We start from the raw sequence: 21452 nt of genomic DNA on the forward strand, positions 1-21452 counted from the left end.
AACATGCTTTGACAGTTCAAAGCAGGCTACCATCCTGAGAACATCTTCTGGGCAATAGCTGCCCAGATGGCCAGCTGGTGTCACACATGGCAGTAGTGCTGCACCAAGGCCAAGTGGGCTGCCACAGCCCACTGGCAGCCGGCTCAGAGGTGCAGATGCCTCTAATGTCCATGCAGTTCCCATCTGGGTCTGGCAGGCGTGCAGCCTTTGGGCCACATGCTGTCACAGGTAATAGCAGGTCACAGCCAGGCAGCAGCCCCCAGTGCCAGACTACTGCAGTGGGTAGAGGGTGCAGGGAACTCTCAGGGCTACTTCAGCAGTCCAGGTGGGTAGTGTCCCCAGGTACCAGTTGGCTGGGCCTCAGAAGCTCCTGAGAGTAAGTAAATGCTTGGCAGGGCAGCCTTTTATGCTGTTGCTGGCCCCAGGCTCTAGCTCCCCCTGGCTGCAGATCTGGGAGGAGCCAGGCAGGATTATTTTGCCCCAAGTGGCACAATTTGCCCCACACTGAAGTGCATTTTCGGGCATGTGCACTGAGGCAAGAAGCCCCGCCTGCAATTTGCACCACTTCTATTTGAGCTGCTGCAAGTGCACGTGCCTGCATGTGTGGATGCGCCCTTTGGGGCCACATCTGGAGTACTGTGTCCAGTTTCCGGCCCTCCACAACAGAAAGGATGTGTACAAATTGGAGAGAGTCCAACGGAGGGCAACGAAAATGGTGAGGAGGCTGGGTCACATGACTTATGAGGAGAGGCTGAAGGAACTGGGCTATTTAGTCTAGGAAAGAGAAAACTGAGAGGGAATTTAATAGCAGCCTTCAACTACCTGAAGGGTGGTTTCAAAGAGGATGAAGCTAGACTATTCTCCACGGTGGAAGATGACAGAACAAGGAGCAATGGTCAAGTTGCAGCAAGGGAAGTTTAGGTTAAATATTAGGAAGAACTTTCTCACTAGGAGGGTAGTAAACCACTGGAACAGGCTACCCAGAGAGATTGTGGACTCTTCATCATTGGAAGTTTTTAAGACCTGGCTAGATGAAGCTTTGGTTGGGATGATTTGGTTGGGGATGGTCCTGCTTTGAGCAGGCATTTGGACTAGATGACTTTCTGAGGTCCTTTCCAACCTAATTTTCTATGATTCTGTTCAACACATCTCACTGTGTATATTCTGTGTCATGCCTGTAATGTCTGTGTCATGCCTCTAACTTCAGCAACCAAAATAATACTTTTCTACATTTTACATTTAATAGCACTGGCAAATCAAGAGAACAGTGGAAAAGGAAGGTCCTGTTTCAACAGATTTCTTTTCCCCATGAAATGCAATTTTAGTGCAAGACCAAACTATGTTTTAGTTTTACAGATACAGCTAATTAAGGCAATCAGTTATCACATCTTTATAGGTCATTGGCTTGCAAAGCCGTAACTGAGGGAAAAGTTTGGTCTGCACCGTCTTTGTTACATTTATATGGGAAGGAAACAAGATATTGTTAAGACACAGGACTGGATAACAGAAATATAGATTTTTGCGTGACTGAAAATCATTTAAGGTTCTACGTTTATAGCATTTGGAAATACTACATTTACAAGTGTTTTAAAGCTTAATTCATCAAGCTTTCTTAATAAATGCCGGTTGTTCAAATACTACAGCATAGAATTCCATTAAAATGTCTCTGAGTAAATAAGTATAAACAGCTAAATAATACCACTATTGAAGATGTATAGGAAGGAAAGAATCTAGGTCAGTTTTCAAAACATAGGTCAAGGGTGGGCAAAATACAGCCTGTAGGCCAGATTTGGCCCTCCAGGCCATTCTATCCAGCCTGCAGGGCCCCTAAAACATTTAGAAAATTAATATTTATCTGCCCCTGGCTGCCTGTCAAAGATGACAATGTACCAGTGGCAGTAGGACCCAGGGGGAGGGAAGCTGGCGGCAGGACCCAGCAACCTCAGCAAGGCCCACCGGAGAGTGATCATGTACAATCAAAAAGAGGCATAAACCCAATTTTCCTGCAGGGGGACAGAGAGAGGGGAAGGGGGAAAGGCTCTGATTTTTTGTTTGTTTCTTTTAACAGATTAGATCAAGAGACATTCTAAACATTGATGCTTTGGTCAGTTATTGTAGAGGCTGGAGGGATGTGGTTGGCCCTAGGCTGAAGAGGTAGTAGACGCTTTTGGCTTGGGACCCTGGGTCTATTCCTGCCTCCCTCCACCAGAGAGGGAAATTCAGATAAGAAGGGAGAGGGGGCGGCAGGGAGGACTGTGGGCGATCATCCCAGTCCTCAGGGTCAGGCCGGGCCGGCTCTTGCGGTCCCAGTGCTGCAGCCAGGAACCACATGGTGCCAGAGTGGCAGGAGGGTAGAGTGGAACGATGGCAGTGGGCAGAAAAGTAGGAAAATGATAGGGGCCGGGGAGTGGCAGTGAGCGGGCACATGGGCACGCAGCAACAGCTGGGTGGGAGTGCAGGGCCCATGCTGGTGTGCTGGGGCCAGCACCAGTGGCGACCCAGAGCACAGTAGCAGGAGCGCAGGGCCCAGGCCGGCAGGAGCTATATGGAGCTGGGCTGGGCTGCACCAGCAGGAAGATGTGGGAGCCAGGCCAGCTGCCCACCTGCACCCCACTCTGCACCAGCACAGGCCACATGCTTCCGCCCAGCTGTCAATGTGCTTCCACGTGCCTGCTTGCTGCCACTGCCCAGCCACCCCCAGACAGCGGTGGCAGATAGGGGGGAAGTGGCAGTGAGTGGAAACACAGGGCCCACACCGGTGCCCTGAGGTCAGGAGTGGCAGGAGCGCAGAGCCCGGGCTTGGAGAAGCACTGGATGGGGCTCCACTTGCTGTGGGAGGGCTCTGGCCAAACCCTCCCCCTCCACACATGCTACAACCCTACCCAGCCACCCTCCCCTACACACATCCCCCACAAACCCCATACCCACCCACACCATACACATCCACACACACTCCCATATGCTCTCCTACCCCACCTACACACACACTCACACTCCTATACACCTATCCACCCCCTCACAAACCCCCCCACACACCCACACCTTTCCCCACACCTCACATACCTACATACCCACAGCCCACGACAAACCTGTACCCACAAACCTATACCTCCCCACACCCCAATATACAAAAGTAAGACTTCATTTTAAGCTATTATACAATCACCTCTATGTATGCTACACAGACACATGTAAATCAGAGCAAAATATTTTTTTGAAATGAAATTAATGAATGTTGTAGTAGATATTTGATTTTTAGAATGTAATTTGGAATGTTTATGGTTCTGAGATGGCAAACCCCCTTGCTGAAAGGAGTACTTCTTGGAGGGCAAGGTGAGGGACTTCACATGGCAAAGGTCAGGGGTTAGAGGGCAGGATTTCTGGCCCCAAGATAGTGACCGGGGGCAGAGCACCTGTGAAGGGTCAGGGCTACCCTTGCGGCCCTCAACAATTGCCAAAACTTGGTGAGTGGTCTTGCACCCAAAATAACTGTCTTCCCCTGATTTAGGTAGAGTTTGTATGGTAAGCTATTTGGAAAATAGTATTACAGTACAGGAAACTGAGAAAATATTACATAGAACCTTTGAGACACAGCAAACTTGGAATGCCCCTGCCATTTTATGATCATTTCCCAGAACCCAGCTGTGCCATTCTGTAACAGCCCCGGTACCCATATTTCAGCCAGGTATTTGCTAGGTATTTGTGTCTGGATCCCATACAGGAGCGTACTGTTGTGTTCTTTAAATTCTCTAGTTCTGAGTATATTCCAGCACCGTCTCTTTCCTTGAACCTTTAAACACGCTTCCTAGGCATAGCCTCTCTCAGAAATGGGTCCTCTTAGCTGCATATAACAATAAAATACCAGTACATATTTCCATACTTCAGTTTCCTCCCCATTCTTGAGCGTTCTTGGGGTTGTCATGGTCTTGTACGGTTTCATGATCATTCCTCTCATCCATGTGAGGTCTCTGAACTGTGAAGCCCCTCTCTCCCTAACTCTGGTGTTGTTATGTTCAATGCCTTTGTTTCATAGTGCTGTTACTGTGGTTTTGGGAACTGCATTCTCTCATTTGCTTGTAGTTTTCATACGTACGCATGTAGTTGCAGGAACTATTCTAATCTAATTTTGACCTGCCCACACTCCTGTACAGAATCTGAGACCATGGCAAGAGGACACTAATCATGGGGAGTAGCTGCTCCCATACCTTTGAAAGTCTATGTACATCAAATGTATGCAACAGAAACATTTTCTTGTAAAATAAATAGAGATTGCCTTCCAGTTTGATGCAGTATGCCTGACAAAGGGCATTTATACCCAAAAGCTTGCAAAGAAAATGTTTTCCAACTATCTGAGTTGGTCTAATAAAAGATATCAGATTTACCCAAAAAACCTTGTCTGCCTATGTCTTATGCCAACACAGCTACAACCCATACCCATGCAAAATGCTGTTATATTTTCCAAGTATTACTTGTAGTGTTTTTCCTGTAGAGCACCAGTTCTCAAACCTTTTCGGCCCAAGGAACAAGTTGGAAAAGGCCAGCTTTTCGTTTTGAACCAGTGTGCTACTACAGGCATTCCTCACACTGTCAGGGTGGTTTTTAAGCCTTCCTCAGAGGCAACGGGGGTTTTGGCTGCAGCCAGGACCAGGAATTTGACTGGGCTGTGCCAGTACTCCTGCTTGGACGCAAGTCTGAGGTTTGTGTCTCGAGGGTCTTGCCCCGCTGCCCAGGGTCTGACCAACTGCCATAACTTGGGGCAGGAAGGAATCTGACCCTGCAGCCAGACTAGTACAACTGTGGGGACTTTACCTTTCTCTAGCAGGCTGCAGCCCTCTGCCTAGGCTCTCTTGAGCGCATATTGACAACGTGCCACAGAAGCAGGACATTGGCTGCCCGGGTGCCCCCACTTTACATGGGGCAGGTGAGGGTCTTGGGGCTGTGTCAGGTCTGAGGACACCCTAGCACATAGCTGAGGCAAGGCCTGCTGCTGCCTCGGCCTTACAAGTGCCTTACAAGGTCAGCGGTCCCCCCAGGGCCCCGCACGTCACGTGGCTCTGGGCCACAAGCTCAACGCCTCGCACCTCCAACCCCCACCCCCTCGCATCCCAGCGCCCCCTGCGGCAGCCGCTCCTCCTCCGCCCCGCCCGCTGCCTGGCAACTGCGCCGTCCCCGCCGACTGCCCGGAGGACGCGCTGGCGTCAGAGCGCCGCCGCGTGGCCCCGCCTCTGCCTCCGCTCCCGGCCGCTTTCACTTTCCGGCCCGGTCGCAGCCCCGGGGTAGGATGTCGCGGCCCAGTAGCGAGTCCCCGCAGCCTGCGCCGGGCGGCCGTGGCGGCCGCGGCCGGGCCAAAGGGCTGCGGGACATCCGCGTGGACGAGGAGGTGAAGATCGCCGTGAACTTGGCCCTGGAGCGGTTCCGATACGGCGACCAGCGAGGTGCTGGCCTGGGACTCGGCCCCTCCCCCTCCCCCTCAGGCACTGCTCCCCCCCCTCGGGGCGCCCCGGGGCTCTGCAGCGCTTGCGCACTGGGGCGAGGCCCGCAGGGGTGGGACGGGGACGGGACCTCTCTTCGCTTCGTTGACAGGGGCCTGTGGGGCTGTGCTCATCACGTCCTTCAAGCCTGCTCCAATGTCACTCATTACTATGTGTGGTGTATCATCACATATGCCCATTATTATATTTGTTACCATAATTATTCACTTACATATACATTAATACATAAGGTGATGTCTGTGTGTACTTGCAGACTGGAGCCACCACCTAGAAGGGTGGGCCAGTGAGGCAGCAGCATGTATCCCTGTAGTGTGTTAGTGGGGGTTGAGCAAGTTGGCAGGTTGGATCTGACCCATGGGGGCTGCTTCCCACACGTGGGCGCTGTATTCAAGGCCCCCACCTGTATTCAAGCCTCCCCCCCACCCCCCCAAGTCCTGACTGGTTCTGCCCTGCGAAGCAGAGAAACTGAGGGGGTTTGCAAGGCAGGCTGTGTTTTGTTGGGCCTCCATGAGAAGTGGATATGGCCCCAGCACTTGTGACAAACATGGTGCAGGCCAAACTGGTCCCTCAGTTACGGCTTTACAAAGCCAATAAGCTGTAAAAATATGATAACAGATTGCCTTAATTAGTTGCGTCTGTAAAACTAATAACATAATTTGGCCTTACACTAAAATTGCGTTTTATGGGGAAAACAAGTCTGTTGAAACAGGACATTCCTTTTTCATTGTTCCCTTGACTTGCTAGTGCTATTAAATATAAAATGTAGAAAAGTATTATTTTGGTTACTGAAGTTAGAAGGAAGAAGGTGGCTCAGCTGTGTTGTTATCTCGACTTTTTTTTTCTTCTTAGAAATGGAATTTCCCTCTTCTTTGACTAGTACGGAACGAGCTTTTATTCACCGACTGAGTCAGTCCCTTGGCCTCATCTCCAAAAGCAAAGGGTAAGCCGTTACTTGATTAGTTCTCTTAGTTATTAGATGTGAACGTCTGCCTATCAGTTAGATGATATTGTATCATTTTGGTGCATTTTATAGCATAGCCAGGGATAACAGTGTTCTTTTCCATGGGAAAATCCCTGAGGGTAGAGGCATTGATAAGAAAAGGAAACAGGTTCCTCATGGTGCTCTCCTAGCATTATTCCTCCTCTTTTTTTAATGTTTGCATTCTTTAATTGTTGAAGGAATTGGAGATCTGTGTGGTTTTGGAAGATGTGTTCTCTTACTAGCTTGTGGTTTACATATGTACATAAAGGAAGGTTCCTCTTTCCTTGTAGTTGTGGTGCTTATTCCGGTCTAATAGTAGCATCTTCTGCCCACACTTCTGTATGGGATCCAGGACCTTGGTATGGGACAGCATCATGGAAAACATCTGTTCCCATATCTAGAAATTTGGAGAGCAGGGCCTTCAGAAAAGAGTTTGTTGTAGGTGCAGTGATATCTAAGAGATGGTTTTACCCCATTCTCCCTCCCCTCTCTGATACCCTAAGAAGAGAAGAAGAGTTCCATGGACGGAGGGCCCCTTTTATGTTCAGATAAAATGATGACCAGCTTATACTTCTAATAAGCATCTCACTATTGCCAAGTCTTCAAGGTTTAAAAATACTAAGGCAATAGAGCAGGGGAAAAAAGACAAAAACTGCTATCTGCAAGGCACACAAATCCCTAGATGTTATTGACTTACGAAATAGGAAACAGTTTCAGAAATGTTTCCCCTGAACTTAGTCTCTTTTTTCTAACGCAGCTTCTAGACGGGGGCCATCCTTGTTCAAAACTCTGATCATAGTTTGTTCTCATCACTCCAAACTACTTTTGCTGAACAGTAAAATCAGTATTTCAAAACAAGTTGTAATATCACTACTGATGACAGTAGTATTATTGGGTTGCTACTGTGACCCATCAGCACTTGATATTAGGGTATCATGCCAGGAATGTTTTGTATCCTCATTCTGCTTTCATTGTTGGCCTCGATTAAAATAAAAAAGAACCTTGTGCTAAACCAGTGATTCTCAGGCTTTTAAGGATGCTCTGGGGTGCTGTGCAATGTTTCTGTCGTTAGATGTACGCGTTTCTAACACATGATTCACAAGTGACCCAGGCATTTCAAATAGGGATCCATAGTGTCCAAAATATTTTGACCTGTTGTGGTCTTTCTAAGTTCTTCGCAACAGAAGAATTGCTCTGTTGTTTTTTCCATAGTTAAGAAATGAGTAAAAGCTAAGGTCTGGCCTTTGTGAAGAGTGCTTTGAGTCTAAAAAGGTTGAGGACCACTGTGCTAAACTCTTCAGAAACAAATGACTCTGAGTTTTACTTCAGTGCTGAGTTGAAGAATACAGAGAATGAAGTGGCTGTAATCATCTACAATTCTAGCAAATATGTGCTCCTCTAAGTTGGTTAATGGATTGTGCTGCCTAGAAGCAAAGCAACTAGAGCTGTAACATACTAAAATAAACACTCCAGGAGAACTATTGGGCTCCTGAGATAAGTTTTAAAACAAAAGAAAAAATAATATTTAGTGTTGAAGTAACTTTTGACTGTGGATGCTTTAACGGTGCATTGTAAACTTTTTATTTCCAATTCCAGAGTGCAAATATATGCTATCTGACTGAATATGCTGAAGATTTGAAGTCACTTGCATATGGACTCAATATGTTTTATTTATATTTTTCTTATGACTGCTAAATCACGAAAACATAGAAGACTCTTAAACCAACTCAGACCCCTAGGTTTATGGGGATATTGTAGCAGAAATCTAGTGTGTACGGTGGAGAAAAAAAGGAAACTTTGGAATGTTGATACATTTAAGAATCAGAGTTGTTTTTTCTTAGAGAAACAGATAAATTGAGAGATGTGGTCATAGCTGGAGGGATATTTTGGTAGCGCACCAACTTTATTTATTGCACTGATTTGTAGCGCACCTGTAAATTAGAATTATAAAAACGTTTTCCTCTCTGCGTGGATTTCTCTGTTGTGCCTCATGCATTAATCAGTGATTATTTTTAAGTTGATGTGCTTCTCTTATCCTTTTTTATTGTGGTATTTGAGGTCTTATTCTGAAGTTGCTGGAGTTACCTTTTTATTTATAAATCATGGTAATACAATTTCGAAAGGAATTACTCTTTATGCAAAATGTAACTTATTTACTTTTTTTCAGGAAAGGAGCAAACAGATACCTAACTGTAAGGAAAAAAGATGGTTCAGAATTGGCACGTACAGTAATGACTTACAGTTTGATTCCCAATACAAAACATGCTATTAGGAGTCTAATTCAGAGATTTCCCGTCACTAATAAAGAACGCACTGAACTTTTGCCAAAAACAGAACGAGGAAATGTGTTTGCTGTCGAAGCTGGTATGTACATTGTATACTGATATTGGGTTGTGTATCCATGCAATTTAAAGAAAAAATGATTAAAAAGGCTTTTCATTTTCTCATTGCATGATTTTAGTGTTGATTTTTTTCCCCCTATAAAATAAGTTTATTTTCATATTGTGTTTTATCATTCTACTGGTGGGAATGATCCCTGGCTTTAAGAGTTTACATCTAGATTTCTTAAATCTTCATCAAATGAAAGTAGCAGCTAAAAAGACACATTTAATGAATTTCCTTATTGTACCAGGATACTAATTATTTAGCAGAATTATGAAGGTATCAGTACTGTAAAGGCTTTTTGGTGCTATATAATATTTAGCTTGTTGAATAACAAACATATCAATGGGTATGCTCGCTTTCATTTGGGATCAAAGAGTTGTTATGATTACCTTCAATCTTTCTGAAGATAGTATGTAATAGGTTAAGTCTGAAATTTAACATAGAATTCTGAGCCAAGGTATCCTGGTATTAATAACAATCCTTTAAAACAGGTGTGTATAATTTGATGTCACAAACTCATGTGTTTTGGGGTAAAATCTTAAAAGTAGGCATATATTATAATGAGATGACTGGCTTCTCTGCAGATTATGAAAATGTGAGTCTGCAAGAGGGGCTTAGGCTAGAATGCTGCAACAGCCAGGCCAGCTTCTTCCTCTTGCTTGCCATCTCTCTTTAGCTGCCTTATAGTTAAAAATAATATTTTTCCCTGTGGGGCTGAATCTCTTGTCTTTACATTACTTTTAGCCTCTCTTGACTTTGTGAGTAAGATTTTGGGAAAGTCAGTCTTCTTATTTCAAAATGCCTATTAAACAACAAAAATACTTCAATTAGGATTCTGGAAAATGTTCAGTTTCTATGTAGATCCAGTAGAATCTTTGCAAGATTAGGTTCCCAGCCTTCCTGTGAAGATGATGGATTGTGAAGTAACTGGGGATCTACAAACCTAAGCTAAGCAGCTGCATTGGACTACTGAGGATCTCCAACTGTTTGCTGCAGCTTTTATGTCAAAGGGTCCTGTGCCTATGTGATGCATGGGACTGGAGATGAACTCCAAATTACTTCAGTATGCTCTCTGAAGTAAATGCCACAGCAAACAGCTCAGTGACTTAGTCTCATTTCAGCAACCTACTGCACACTAAGCAGGTTTCAAAACCACTGGGAAACAAATGATTCTGGTTCCACTGTACCCTACGTTAAACAAAATGAAAGAACTGCATACTTCATTGTAGAGAGGTTTCTAAAATTAAGATTGATCAGTTTTGCATAGCAGAAAATTTAATTTGGAGCGTTTTGGAGAATGTACGTGGTATTGACAGATTGGTGGTACTTGGTTATTAATTCTGTCTTCTCTTAGAGAATCGAGAAATGAGCAAGACAAGTGGGAGACTTAACAACGGCATCCCTCAGATTCCAGTGAAAAGGGGAGAATCTGAATTTGATTCCTTCAGGCAATCTCTACCAGTTTTTGAGAAACAGGAAGAAATTGTCAGAATTATTAAAGAAAATAAAGTTATTTTGATTGTGGGAGAAACTGGATCAGGAAAAACGACTCAGGTGGGTTTTATTGCAATTAAACCAAAATAACTTAATTATTTATTTAAAAATTATGTTATTCTTTAAAATATTTACTGTATTTACCTGAATCCAAGATGACTTTGAATTTAAGATGGACTCTGCCCCATAATAATTAGATTCTATTCATAGAAAGTTACAAACGTGTTAAAAAATTTCCATGTATAGAATTTAACTGTCAGAGGGTTGCCTTACATTTATTTTACTCCCCTACCTCAAAACCTTCTCTACTGCTGCAGTGGGGAAAGCAGGGCAGGGAGTGCAGGCAGCCTGACCCCTGCCTGCCTTGAAGCCACCTGTCCCTGCCTGCCACTTGCCTTTCTGCCACCACTTGCCGCCCCTCCCTGCTTCCCCTCACTACTGCCACTGACCTTGTGTGGCAGTTCTGGCTCTGGCCTGGGGCATGGAGCACACAGTGGCTCTGGCCCTGGCTAGGTGGTGGTGGTGGTGGTAGCAGCAGCATCCCTAGCTCCAGGTGGGTGGCCAGCACTTGACATATGTTGTGTTTGTGGATGAATGAAAGCTGACTTTTTTGGTACTCTTATCATACATTTTGTTTATTATAGTAAAAATGTAAATTTTTGAGTCTAAAACAATATGCACTTTCTTATAGATTCCTCAGTTCCTTCTTGATGATTGTTATAAAAATGGAATTCCGTGTCGCATATTTTGCACTCAGCCAAGACGTTTGGCAGCAATTGCTGTGGCTGAAAGGGTTGCTGCAGAAAGAAGAGAAAAGATTGGCCAGACAATTGGTTATCAGATCCGATTAGAAAGCAGGTATGAACGATGCTTCTTTAATAACATAACCAAAAATGATCAAGTTGTGCAACTGTATGTAACTTAAGAAAAAAGGGAAGTTCCTCAGAGCAGAGACTTTCTTTCTGTTGTTTAAAAGATGCATACACATCTGTGATGCAACATAATACATGATCAGAGATGCAATAATGGTTGGCTGTGGTTATATGAAGGTGTGATGTTCCATGTGATCAGACCCTTGGCGATATAGAAAACAGCCTTTTGTTTGTATGGACTAAGCTTCCACTTAATAAATTCATTTTCTAATAATAAGCTGCGGTATCTTTAGCTTCATTTGGACATAACGTAACTTACAGATCCACTTTGTTTTGTTCTGTCACAAAATCCAGTGTTTTCAGTGAAATTAGCAATGTTTTTTGGTATTCTTTGTGTACAGGTAAAAGTTTTGTGGGATTTGTAGTAAAAAGGAAGAAACGAAAGCGTAAACAAATGATGGGTTTGAGTGTCTGCCTTGATTTTTTTGTGTTTTAGTTTTATTTCATTTCCTTTTCAACTTGACATTTGATTTATTGCTAGCTAATGTACAGGAGGTTTGTACATCTTCTGATAGGCATGTTTTTTAAGTGAAACTGGGTAGAATTGCCAGTGAAGAGCTGGGAATAGGTTTCTGGATCCATGTGGAAGGTGGCATGCAGGTAAGTGGGAAGAAAAAACTCACGGTGCGAACTACTTATGTAGCTTGAAGTGAAGATGAGGGGGGGAAAGAAGAGAAGAGTAAATGGACAAGGGAGGCAACTTAAGTAAGGTTTTGAAGGTAAGTACAGTGACTTACAAAGCCAAATAAAGGGATTTTAAAGGTGCTGAAAATCTTAGTGACAGAAAAGATGAATGATTGAAATGCAGTAGTGTTGTGTTGGTCTGAATTAGGGCAAGATGAATGTGAGAAGGGTCAGATGGGAGGGGTTGCAGTACTTGAGAGAGAGTAGTAAGTCCTTGTTGAGAAAAGTAGCAGACTACTCTTTGAAGATACTGCATAAGAAAAGCAGTTAGGATTTTAGAGACTTTGAATATGAAGGAAGAATGGAAGACAGATTGGAAGACTAATGCAATTTCCAGCAGTGTCTGACAGCAGGAAGCATTCCTTAGCGATGAGGAGTTCATTTGAATCTTATTGAATATTACATAGTTAAGGGTCAATTTAAGAAGGGTCCTTTATGGGCGTCTGAATAACGAGGTAAGTAGGGGGAAGGAGCTAAACTATTTCTGGACTGGCTTCTTTAGGGGATTTTGACCTTGAGAACTCTCTGAGTAACTATGTGGCTTCCAAACTTGGTTAACCTTTATATTTGTTATTAAGCTTACCTGCCTGTGAAGCTGTACAGGTCAAAGCTCAAATTGATGGTGAAAGGAAGTGTAGGCAAACTTAGCTCTGCCTACTTGGAGCACTAGTACAGATGTTGAATACTGATGTTGTGTGGGCTCTGAAATTAAAGTTGAAATTCTTGGAAAACAAGATGGAAGCTGAGGGGGGAGTGCGGGGAGACTGGCTGCTCTGGCAGTTTCCTGTGACCAGTCCATTTCAAGCACTGTCAGTTGCAGATACTTTGGCTAAGCTTGCTGGAAAATTACTGAGCCTGTTTTTACAAACCAAGTTACACTATAGATTTTTCAGAAAAGTAAACAACCACAGACTGGTGTACTTTTATATTTTCAAATTCTGGTATAGACCCTGACTCTGACATTGCTTTAAAGAGTACACCCATGTGATTCTAGAGAAGGAAAAGTTTTGTCAGGTCACATCCTCTGGGAATCAGTTTTAAATTAGTATAGCTGCCAGTGGTTCTATTAAGTATATGCCTATAAAGGAACTATGATATAATTTTATTTCTCTTGATCAGCAATTAAAATATTTTGTGGAACATTATTTTTAATAAGCCAAACAAAAATGGCATGCATATTTTAAATACTGTATAATTATAAAATTGTAAGGGATTGAAACATCTATTTTGTAACTTCCTAACAGGGTTTCTCCGAAGACACTATTAACATTTTGCACTAATGGTGTTTTACTTCGCACACTAATGGCAGGAGATAGCACACTGTCAACAGTGACACATGTTATTGTGGTAAGAACCCTTGCATATTTCACATGAAGAACAGCTGTTCTGTATCTTTGGTAACTATAAAATCGGGACTTGTTTTTTCTCTTGTCAGCTTGCTATTTATTATGTTGTTTATATTCATATTTGTTTAGGAGAGTATAAATGAAAATTATGGTATTTGCTCCTTTGGGTGGCCTGTGCCATTGTGTGTGTGTGTGTGTGTGTGTGGGGGTGTGTGTGTGTGTGTGTGTGGGGGTGTGTGTGTGTGTGTGTGTGGGGGTGTGTGTGTGTGTGTGTGTGGGGGTGTGTGTGTGTGTGTGTGTGGGGGTGTGTGTGTGTGTGTGTGTGGGGGTGTGTGTGTGTGTGTGTGTGGGGGTGTGTGTGTGTGTGTGTGTGGGGGTGTGTGTGTGTGTGTGTGTGGGGGTGTGTGTGTGTGTGTGTGTGGGGGTGTGTGTGTGTGTGTGTGTGGGGGTGTGTGTGTGTGTGTGTGTGGGGGTGTGTGTGTGTGTGTGTGTGGGGGTGTGTGTGTGTGTGTGTGTGGGGGTGTGTGTGTGTGTGTGTGTGTGTGTGTGTGGTTTACTGTATTAAAAGGGCTGCCTGTCAAGGTAAGGAATAATTTTTTTAGTCTATTAAAATTGCTAAGATTACAACCTTAAATTATTTGTAACATCTTTAGAACCAACTAGATTGGGTCTTAAAACATCTCATGGAAATGTTGGAGGGCGAGTTTCATTTTTTTTGTTAAGACTGTCATTTACTTAGGCAAAGTACTGAGAGTCTTGATCTTGCAAGTTTCATAATCACATGCAGTCCTTAAGCATTTGAGTCTGTGTGTGAAGAATCATATATTTGCAGTGCAGTGTGTATTGGAGTGCCTGTGTCAGGCTCAAAATGTTTAGAACGTTGGAAGATTAGTATTTTAGTTACTTCAGAGAATATTACTTGAGTCATGGCAGTTTTAGTAGATTATTTGCTTACACGAATAGAAAAAGTAGGAGAACTGTGTCAAGTCTTAAATCCAAGGTTTTGATTTATTTGCCTCCCTTATCTGGAGTGGGTTTTAGTAGAAGCAGCAGCAAAACTAATGGTCCAGGGTGGCAACTAGGGTCTCAGAATGCTGAGCATAGTAAAGAAGTACAGATAGGTCCCTGTTCTAAAGAGTTTACCATCTAAACCAACATATGTAAATTGCTATAACAAACAAGAGGAGGACAAGGTAATCACTGTGCAACCCTTTGTTCGTATAAAAGGTAGCTATCTGTACAGCTTGATGCTTGAGTTACTTGACTTTTATTTAAAAAAAAAAAAAAATCGTAAGAAAAATCTCTAGCCAGCTGCCTACAGCTAAGATCCCCTCTACCTATTGCAGGTATTATGTAGTTAACTGAGACCAGCTTTACATGGGTAAAGTACTTATGCCAAAAAAAGGTCCAACTCGCTATAAAGTTAGACACAAATGTGTATTAAGTTTATAACTGGTGGCTATCCAGCTTTAAGTTGCATGTGTAGTAGGTCCCCCTGCAGCTAGGAGCCCTGTCAGTTGACCAGTTCCGCAGTTGCAAGACAGTCTCTCCTTTCGCACCTTTACCTGAATGCTAAAGGGGTCCCAATATCCTGTGTGAAAAGTACCATGGTGTGATTTGTTTTTGCAGTTAGGGTCCATGCCATTTAACCTTGAAAATGGCCTTTATTTAAAATGACATTTGGGGGGCGGTTTCTGGATTGCCTCAATGACTTCTGGATTGGCTCAAGTATCAATTACTTTATTTTATTTTTTAATGTTGTAACATTTTTGTTTAGTTTTTAGTTTTTGTGTGTGTTTTTTTTTTTGTAATAGTCTGAAAATTCACTCAGAATCCAAAAATCAAGCTATTTCTGTCTTATGCTTCACTGTTCCAAATTGTGCTATGACAGGGTAAGTTTTCTTAATGGCTGTGATTGCGGAGTAATGATTTTTACATGTTTTCTTTTTCTGCTTGTTATAGGATGAATTACATGAGAGGGATAGATTTAGTGATTTCTTGTTAATAAAACTCAGAGACATATTGCAAAAACAAGCAAATTTGAAACTGATTCTATCTAGTGCTGCCCTAGATGTGAATCTGTTTATCAGATATTTTGGAAGTTGTCCGGTAATTCACAGTAAGTAGAGATTCATATATATAACTAATAAGTGATTCAGATTTAAGGCTTTTTAACTTATCCTTAATTGATATCTCTCTTATGAAACTAACAAATAATTTTGAATAAGAGCCCCCTGCCCAAACCTCTCCTCCCCCCTTTAAAAACTACTGAGTTAAATTAATCCAAGTTAAAACTCTGCTTACATGCTGTCCTTAAAATGCTTTTTGCCACTGTTTTGGAGAAGTGAACTCATATTACCAGGAATATTTCTACATTTTCTTTTCAGTCATTGTCAATACTTGTCCTCACTATGAGTACACAAGTGCTTTCAGCACAGGAGCTTTTGATACTTTTTGCTTTAGCTTTCCCAGTATCCACAGATCATGCTGTGGCCCTGTTTTTCCTCACCTTGTTCAGTAATGAGTTTCACGTTCCAGGGAAATGGTTCATATATAGATCATTTGCTGCCTGGGCAAGCAAGCATATGGTCCAGGATCCTCCCATATGCCCTTTCCTGCCTACGCGTATTATTATGTGAGTACTCGGCAAGGTGAGACCAGGATCAGTCCTGATGATCCTCCTGGTTCTTGCATGGTCAGGTCATTTCTGGTGTCAAGCCCTGCTTATCTCAATAAATGATCCCATAGATCTGCCTCTGGTCCCAGGACTTTTCAGCTAGGACAGAAGGATGATGCTTCATATATATCATCACTTTCATTTAACATAGGGATGTCGAACTTCAGAGTGGGGGGTAACCACATGGGTCCCCTGGTATTCTTTACCACACCATGTAGGGGCCCTTCTCAATGCGGAGTGGCACCCTGAGCTGTGGGCTACCCTGCCTCCAGGTGCCAAAGGAGGATGGGGAGCCCAGAGACCCTAGCAGTAGCTACTGAAGCAGTAGAGGGAGTGTTACCAAATTAAGCCTTTGAATTGGACAGACTTGATTTAAGATATTTCAGAACTGGCCATCTGGTAAGATCACATGCTAGTCCAGGCTAATTAGTTGTGTTTCTCTTTTTTTACTATTTTTTCGAAGACCCACCATTCTAATATAATATAATACTCACTGTGTCTGGCTGTCTGTCCCTAACATTTCATTCGCACTCTGATCAGGAAGGCTTTTGATACTGTCTCTCACCCCATTCTCATTAGGAAGCTGGGGGACTGTGGCGTAGACACCCATACAGTCCGATGGGTCGCCAGCTGGTTAGAGAGTCGCACCCAGAGGGTGGTAGTGGATGGGTCCTTCTCGGCCTGGAAGGACGTGGGAAGTGGGGTCCCACAGGGCTCGGTCCTTGGGCCTGCACTGTTCAATATCTTCATCAGTGATTTGGACGAGGGGGTGCAAAGCACCCTGTTCAAGTTTGCTGATGACACTAAGATGTGGGGGGATGTGGGCACAATTGAGGGGAGCAACAGACTACAGTTAGACCTAGATAGGTTACAAGGATGGGCGGAGGAGAACAGGATGGGGTTTAACACAGACAAGTGTAAGGTGATGCACCTGGGGAGGAACAATCGGCACCATACATACAGGCTGGGGAACTCCCCTCTTGTCAGCACGGAGGTGGAAAAGGATCTGGGAGTCATTATTGACTCCAAGATGAACATGAGTCGGCAATGTGGGGAGGCGGCTAGGAAGGCCAACTGCACCTTGTCGTGCATCCACAGATGCATCTCGAGCAGGTCCAAGGAGGTGATCCTCCCCCTCTATGCGGCACTGGTCAGGCCGCAGCTGGAGTACTGCGTCCAGTTCTGGGCGCCGCACTTTAAGAGGGATGTGGACAGCATCGAGAGGGTCCAGAGGAGGGCCACTCGTATGATCAAGGGACAGCAGGGTAGGTCCTATGAGGAAAGGTTGCGGGACCTGAACCTGTTCAGCCTTCAAAAGAGAAGGCTGAGGGGGGATCTTGTGGCCTGTTATAAACTGGTTAGGGGGGATCAGCAGGCGCTGGGGGAGTCCCTGTTCCCCCGAGCGCCGCAAGGAGTGACCAGGAACAATGGTCACAAGCTGGCGGAGGGAAGGTTTAAGTTGGACATCAGGAGGCGCTACTTCATGGTCAGGGCGGCTAGAGTCTGGAACCAGCTTCCAAGTGAGGTGGTGCAGGCTCCCACCCTGGGGGTTTTTAAGAGGAGGTTGGATGACCACCTTACTGGGGTCATTTGACCCCAGTGCTCTTCCTGCCATGGCAGGGGGTTGGACTAGATGATCTGCTCAGGTCCCTTCCGACCCTAGAAACTATGAAACTATGGTTGTCTCTGTAGCCAATCACAATGCTGACTGAAACAATCAATCGGAGTGTTCTGCACAGACAGACGCACATGGTGGAGTACCCCTGTAAGGGTGGGGACTGAGATGCCAGAGTAGGGGGCAAATCCATTGGCTCTGGCCTCTTTCCACCTCCCCCCCCATTGCCCTGCTCCTTGGAGGCAGACGGCCGGGATGGAGCGGGACTGAGGGATCGGAGTGGGGGGGTGAAGCCAGCAGCGCTGCTGCCCCCCGCCTCCTTCCCCCAGCCCTGGTTCTTGGAGGTGGTGGTGGTGTGAGGTGCTAGCAGCACAGTGCTGCCTCACGCTCCTCTCCTCCCCGCCCTGCTCCGGCCTCATGGCCACATCCAAGGGGTGGCCACACACCCCTCTGCAGGCAGACAGGAGTGGGGGGTGTGGGGCACATGTGGCTGGAGGCGGAGCGGAGCCACCGCTGGGTACTGCGTGGCGGTGCTCTTTCCCGGCCTGCCCTCCCCTCCTCCTGCCCTGTTATTCATGACAGGCCATTTGCTAGTAAACCATATATCAATCATGTGTTTGTATTTAACAATGGGCTAATTTGCATAATTGGATAGAACAAAAATAGTTTGTTTTCATTTTCATAAAACTGTAAAGAACAACTTTCTGCTCATGCATTGTATCCAGTTACCGTTCCATGAAGTTGAAGGCATTAACCAGGCAAAAGTACCCCTGAAATTTATTAAAAATCTTACATACATTCCATTCCATTACTCCATAGTATCTTTGACATAAGGAGCTTATTTCATTATAGCTTTTTCAAGAAAAAGCTTTTGGTTCTTTAACAAGTCTTTGGAATGTTGTGAAAATTGTTTTCTTTTGCATGCTAGAACATGCAATCATTTTGTGCATTAAACACATTGATCTTTGTTACAGTAACTAATGGAGAAAAAGCAAGTAAATAAAATATTTATTTTTTCAGTACAAGGAAGACCATTTGAGGTTAAGGAGATGTTTTTAGAAGACATTTTACGAAGTACTGGATATACAAATAAAGAAATGGTGAAATACAAAAAAGAAAAGCAGCGAGGTTAGTAGACTCACTTATTTGTCAGGGGAAAAAGAAATGTAGGATTGCAACTGTGGTTGAGTAGTTAAATATGTTAAACATTTTTGTTAAGTAATTCTTAATGCATTTGTAAATACTTGCATCTTCAGGCTCTAAGTGTTTCATGATCTTAAGTAATATTTATAAAAAAAAGAAATAACTTGATCTGCTGTGTTTTATGTATGTACTTTATCTTTCTTCTGGTGAATTTTGTTGATGGGTATCTTTTTCTAATGGGGCAGCATTAAAACTTGTTGCCTTCTAGCTGTTCACAAGGTAGTATCAGAAGTTACATTAATGCTTACCTCTGGGAACAGATATGTAGCATAATGGCATTTGTTTACATTGCAGAGAATCAGTGACTGTTATACTATTTTTGTTTGCTTTCTCCAATGAAGATATTATTTTAATAAATATTAACCAATTTTAAAAACTCTGTATTTAGCCTAAGTAGACATGTGTGTCCTGTCAAGTAAAGGACATTTTAGTTCCTTTCCTTTCAGTTAAAAAAAATGTACAAACTATTAGCAAAACATCCTAAATCCTAAGCACTGGCTTGTATCAAAATGTCATTTGTGCAGTAAGCATTGTTCTTGTTGCTCAGCTTAGCTGTAGAACACTGATTGTTGTTGATGTGGAACGACTCCCACGTTTCTTAGGAGTATTGGGTATTGCATATACTCCTCTAAGAATTGCGGGAGTTGTTCCACATCAACAATCAGTGTTATGGCTTCCATAATGGTGGCTATAGTGGCTTCCATAATGGTGGTCAGCCCAGAAACTAGTCTGTTCTTTTTACTTGATCATTTCAAAATGTTTCTGCTTATAGAGAAGAAATAAATATGGTCCAGTTCTGTAGTATTTACTTGAACTTACCTTCTGTTGCAGTCTGTTAGGAGTGCTGATTTATTTTCAGGTTTGAGCCTTCTGTATTCGGTGGCTTTGTGCTTTGCTCTGTGAGAAGGCTTGCAGTTATGCATCTTAGAAGCTCTTTTTTATCATTATAGTTCTGTTGAAGTATAGCTAGTGCTTTAACAAATGGGTGATACAGACAAAACCTTACCACTCGTATTTTATAATTTGAGAGAGATGTATGGTAAATTTCCCATAATATAACCTTTAACTTCTGTAAATGAAATGTCTAGATAATAGAATATAACTGTATTTATGTTTTACTGAAATCATAAATGTTTTAGAAGAGAAACAGCAAACAACCCTCACAGAATGGTATTCTGCTCAAGACAGTAGTAGTAAACCAGAGGCTCAAAGACAAAGATCTGTCCCGAGTGTAGCTGAAGAATATGACCTGTTGGATGATGGTGGTGACACAGTATTCAGTCAGCTGGTATGTTTTCCATTGTTTCAGAATTTGTTTCATATATACTGTGTGTTAATATGCAGAAAAGTAATTTTGTTAATCATAGAAATCACAGAAGGGACCTCTGGTGGTCACCTAGTCCAACCCTGTACCTGAGGCAGGATTATCCCTAACCAAACCATCCCACACAAAGCCTTATCTAACCTATTAGTAAAGCGACACAATCAAGCGTGTCACACATCTACAAGACACAGTTCTCTAACCTGATGCAGGTAAAGCAGGGAACAACAGTGGTCAGTGCCCTGCTGCTGTAAGGGTTGCAAAAGCAGGTTTGAGAGAGAAAGGCAGGGGGCTATGGCCCTCACTACAGAGGAAGGCAAAAACTTCTGTAGTCCGTACCAGTGTGACCATGGGATAATATTCCTTCCTGGCCCCAAATACAGCGATTGGTCTGACTCTTAGTGGAGAGGCCAAGGCCCTCTAGCCAGGAACCTTTGGGTTTTAGTTCAAGCAGGAGCATTGGCACACCCAAATGAAAATCTCCAGCCTTGGCTGCAGGCAATACCCAATGCTCCTGGGAGGCATGTAAAACCCCTGATGTGTTGTAACAGGAGGGGAAAAAATTCCTTCCTGGGCACATGTGACCAGTAAGCATGGAAACTACCCATAGTAGAACATAGACATAGTTACTCCAGGTCAGTGATTCTCAACCTGTTTAGACTCGAGATACCCCTGGATAGACTCAGAAAAGGCCAGCTCTTTGTTTTCACTTGTTTTTTTGACTATAGAAAAATAAAAGAGCAATTTTTCTTTTGCAAAGAACTCAAAAAAGACCACAACCGGTCAGAATGTTTTTAACAGTATGGATTCCTATTTGAAATATCTAAGTTTCATAGTTGGTAGGGTCGGAAGAGATCTGAGCAGATGATCAAGTGCGACTCCCTGCCATGGGCAGGAAAGAATGCTGGGATCAAATGACCCCAGCTAGGTGATTTATCTAACCTCCTTTAGAAGACCCCCAAAGTAGGAGTGAGCACCACTTCCCTTGGAAGTTGGTTCCAGATCCTAAGCACCCTTACTGTGAAGTAGTGCTTCCTGATGTCTAGCCTGAACCTACTCTCAGTCAACTTGTGGCCGTTATTCGTAGTTACTCCTGGTAGCGCTCGGGGGAACAGGGTCTCTCCTGTTCCATGCTGGTCCTCCTTGGTAAGTTTATAGATGGCCACCAGATCCGCTTTCAGCTTCTTGTGGAGGCTGAACAGGTGCAGGTCTCATAGTCTCTCCTTATAGGGCCTGTCCTGCTGCCCCCGACCATGCAAGTGGCCCTCCTTTGGATCCTCTTAATGCTGTCCACATCCCTCCTGAAGTGCGGCGCCCAGAA

General features: G+C 43.8%; 1 protein-coding gene across 3 annotated transcripts in view; it reads left to right on the top strand.

The window, feature by feature from the left end:
• Positions 1 to 5221: 5221 nt before the first annotated feature.
• The window catches only part of YTHDC2 (YTH domain containing 2), a 62613-nt gene continuing 46382 nt past the window's right edge, over positions 5222 to 21452 (top strand). The window contains exons 1-9 of one of the 3 annotated variants that reach the window (XM_019517274.1): positions 5222 to 5435; positions 6342 to 6432; positions 8642 to 8838; positions 10214 to 10413; positions 11045 to 11211; positions 13214 to 13316; positions 15278 to 15434; positions 18628 to 18735; positions 19950 to 20098. In XM_019517274.1, the coding sequence (XP_019372819.1) occupies positions 5282 to 5435; positions 6342 to 6432; positions 8642 to 8838; positions 10214 to 10413; positions 11045 to 11211; positions 13214 to 13316; positions 15278 to 15434; positions 18628 to 18735; positions 19950 to 20098 (1326 nt within the window). In that variant the 5' untranslated portion in view covers positions 5222 to 5281. Of the gene's footprint in view, positions 5436 to 6341; positions 6433 to 8641; positions 8839 to 10213; positions 10414 to 11044; positions 11212 to 13213; positions 13317 to 15277; positions 15435 to 18627; positions 18736 to 19949; positions 20099 to 21452 lie in introns of those variants that run through there. The other 2 variants (XM_019517275.1, XM_019517276.1) reach the window with 2 other exon arrangements.

This window comes from Gavialis gangeticus, unplaced genomic scaffold (genome assembly GCF_001723915.1).
Source record: "Gavialis gangeticus isolate Ggan-Ray unplaced genomic scaffold, GavGan_comp1, whole genome shotgun sequence".
In the NCBI taxonomy this organism is placed as follows: Eukaryota; Metazoa; Chordata; order Crocodylia; family Gavialidae; genus Gavialis; species Gavialis gangeticus.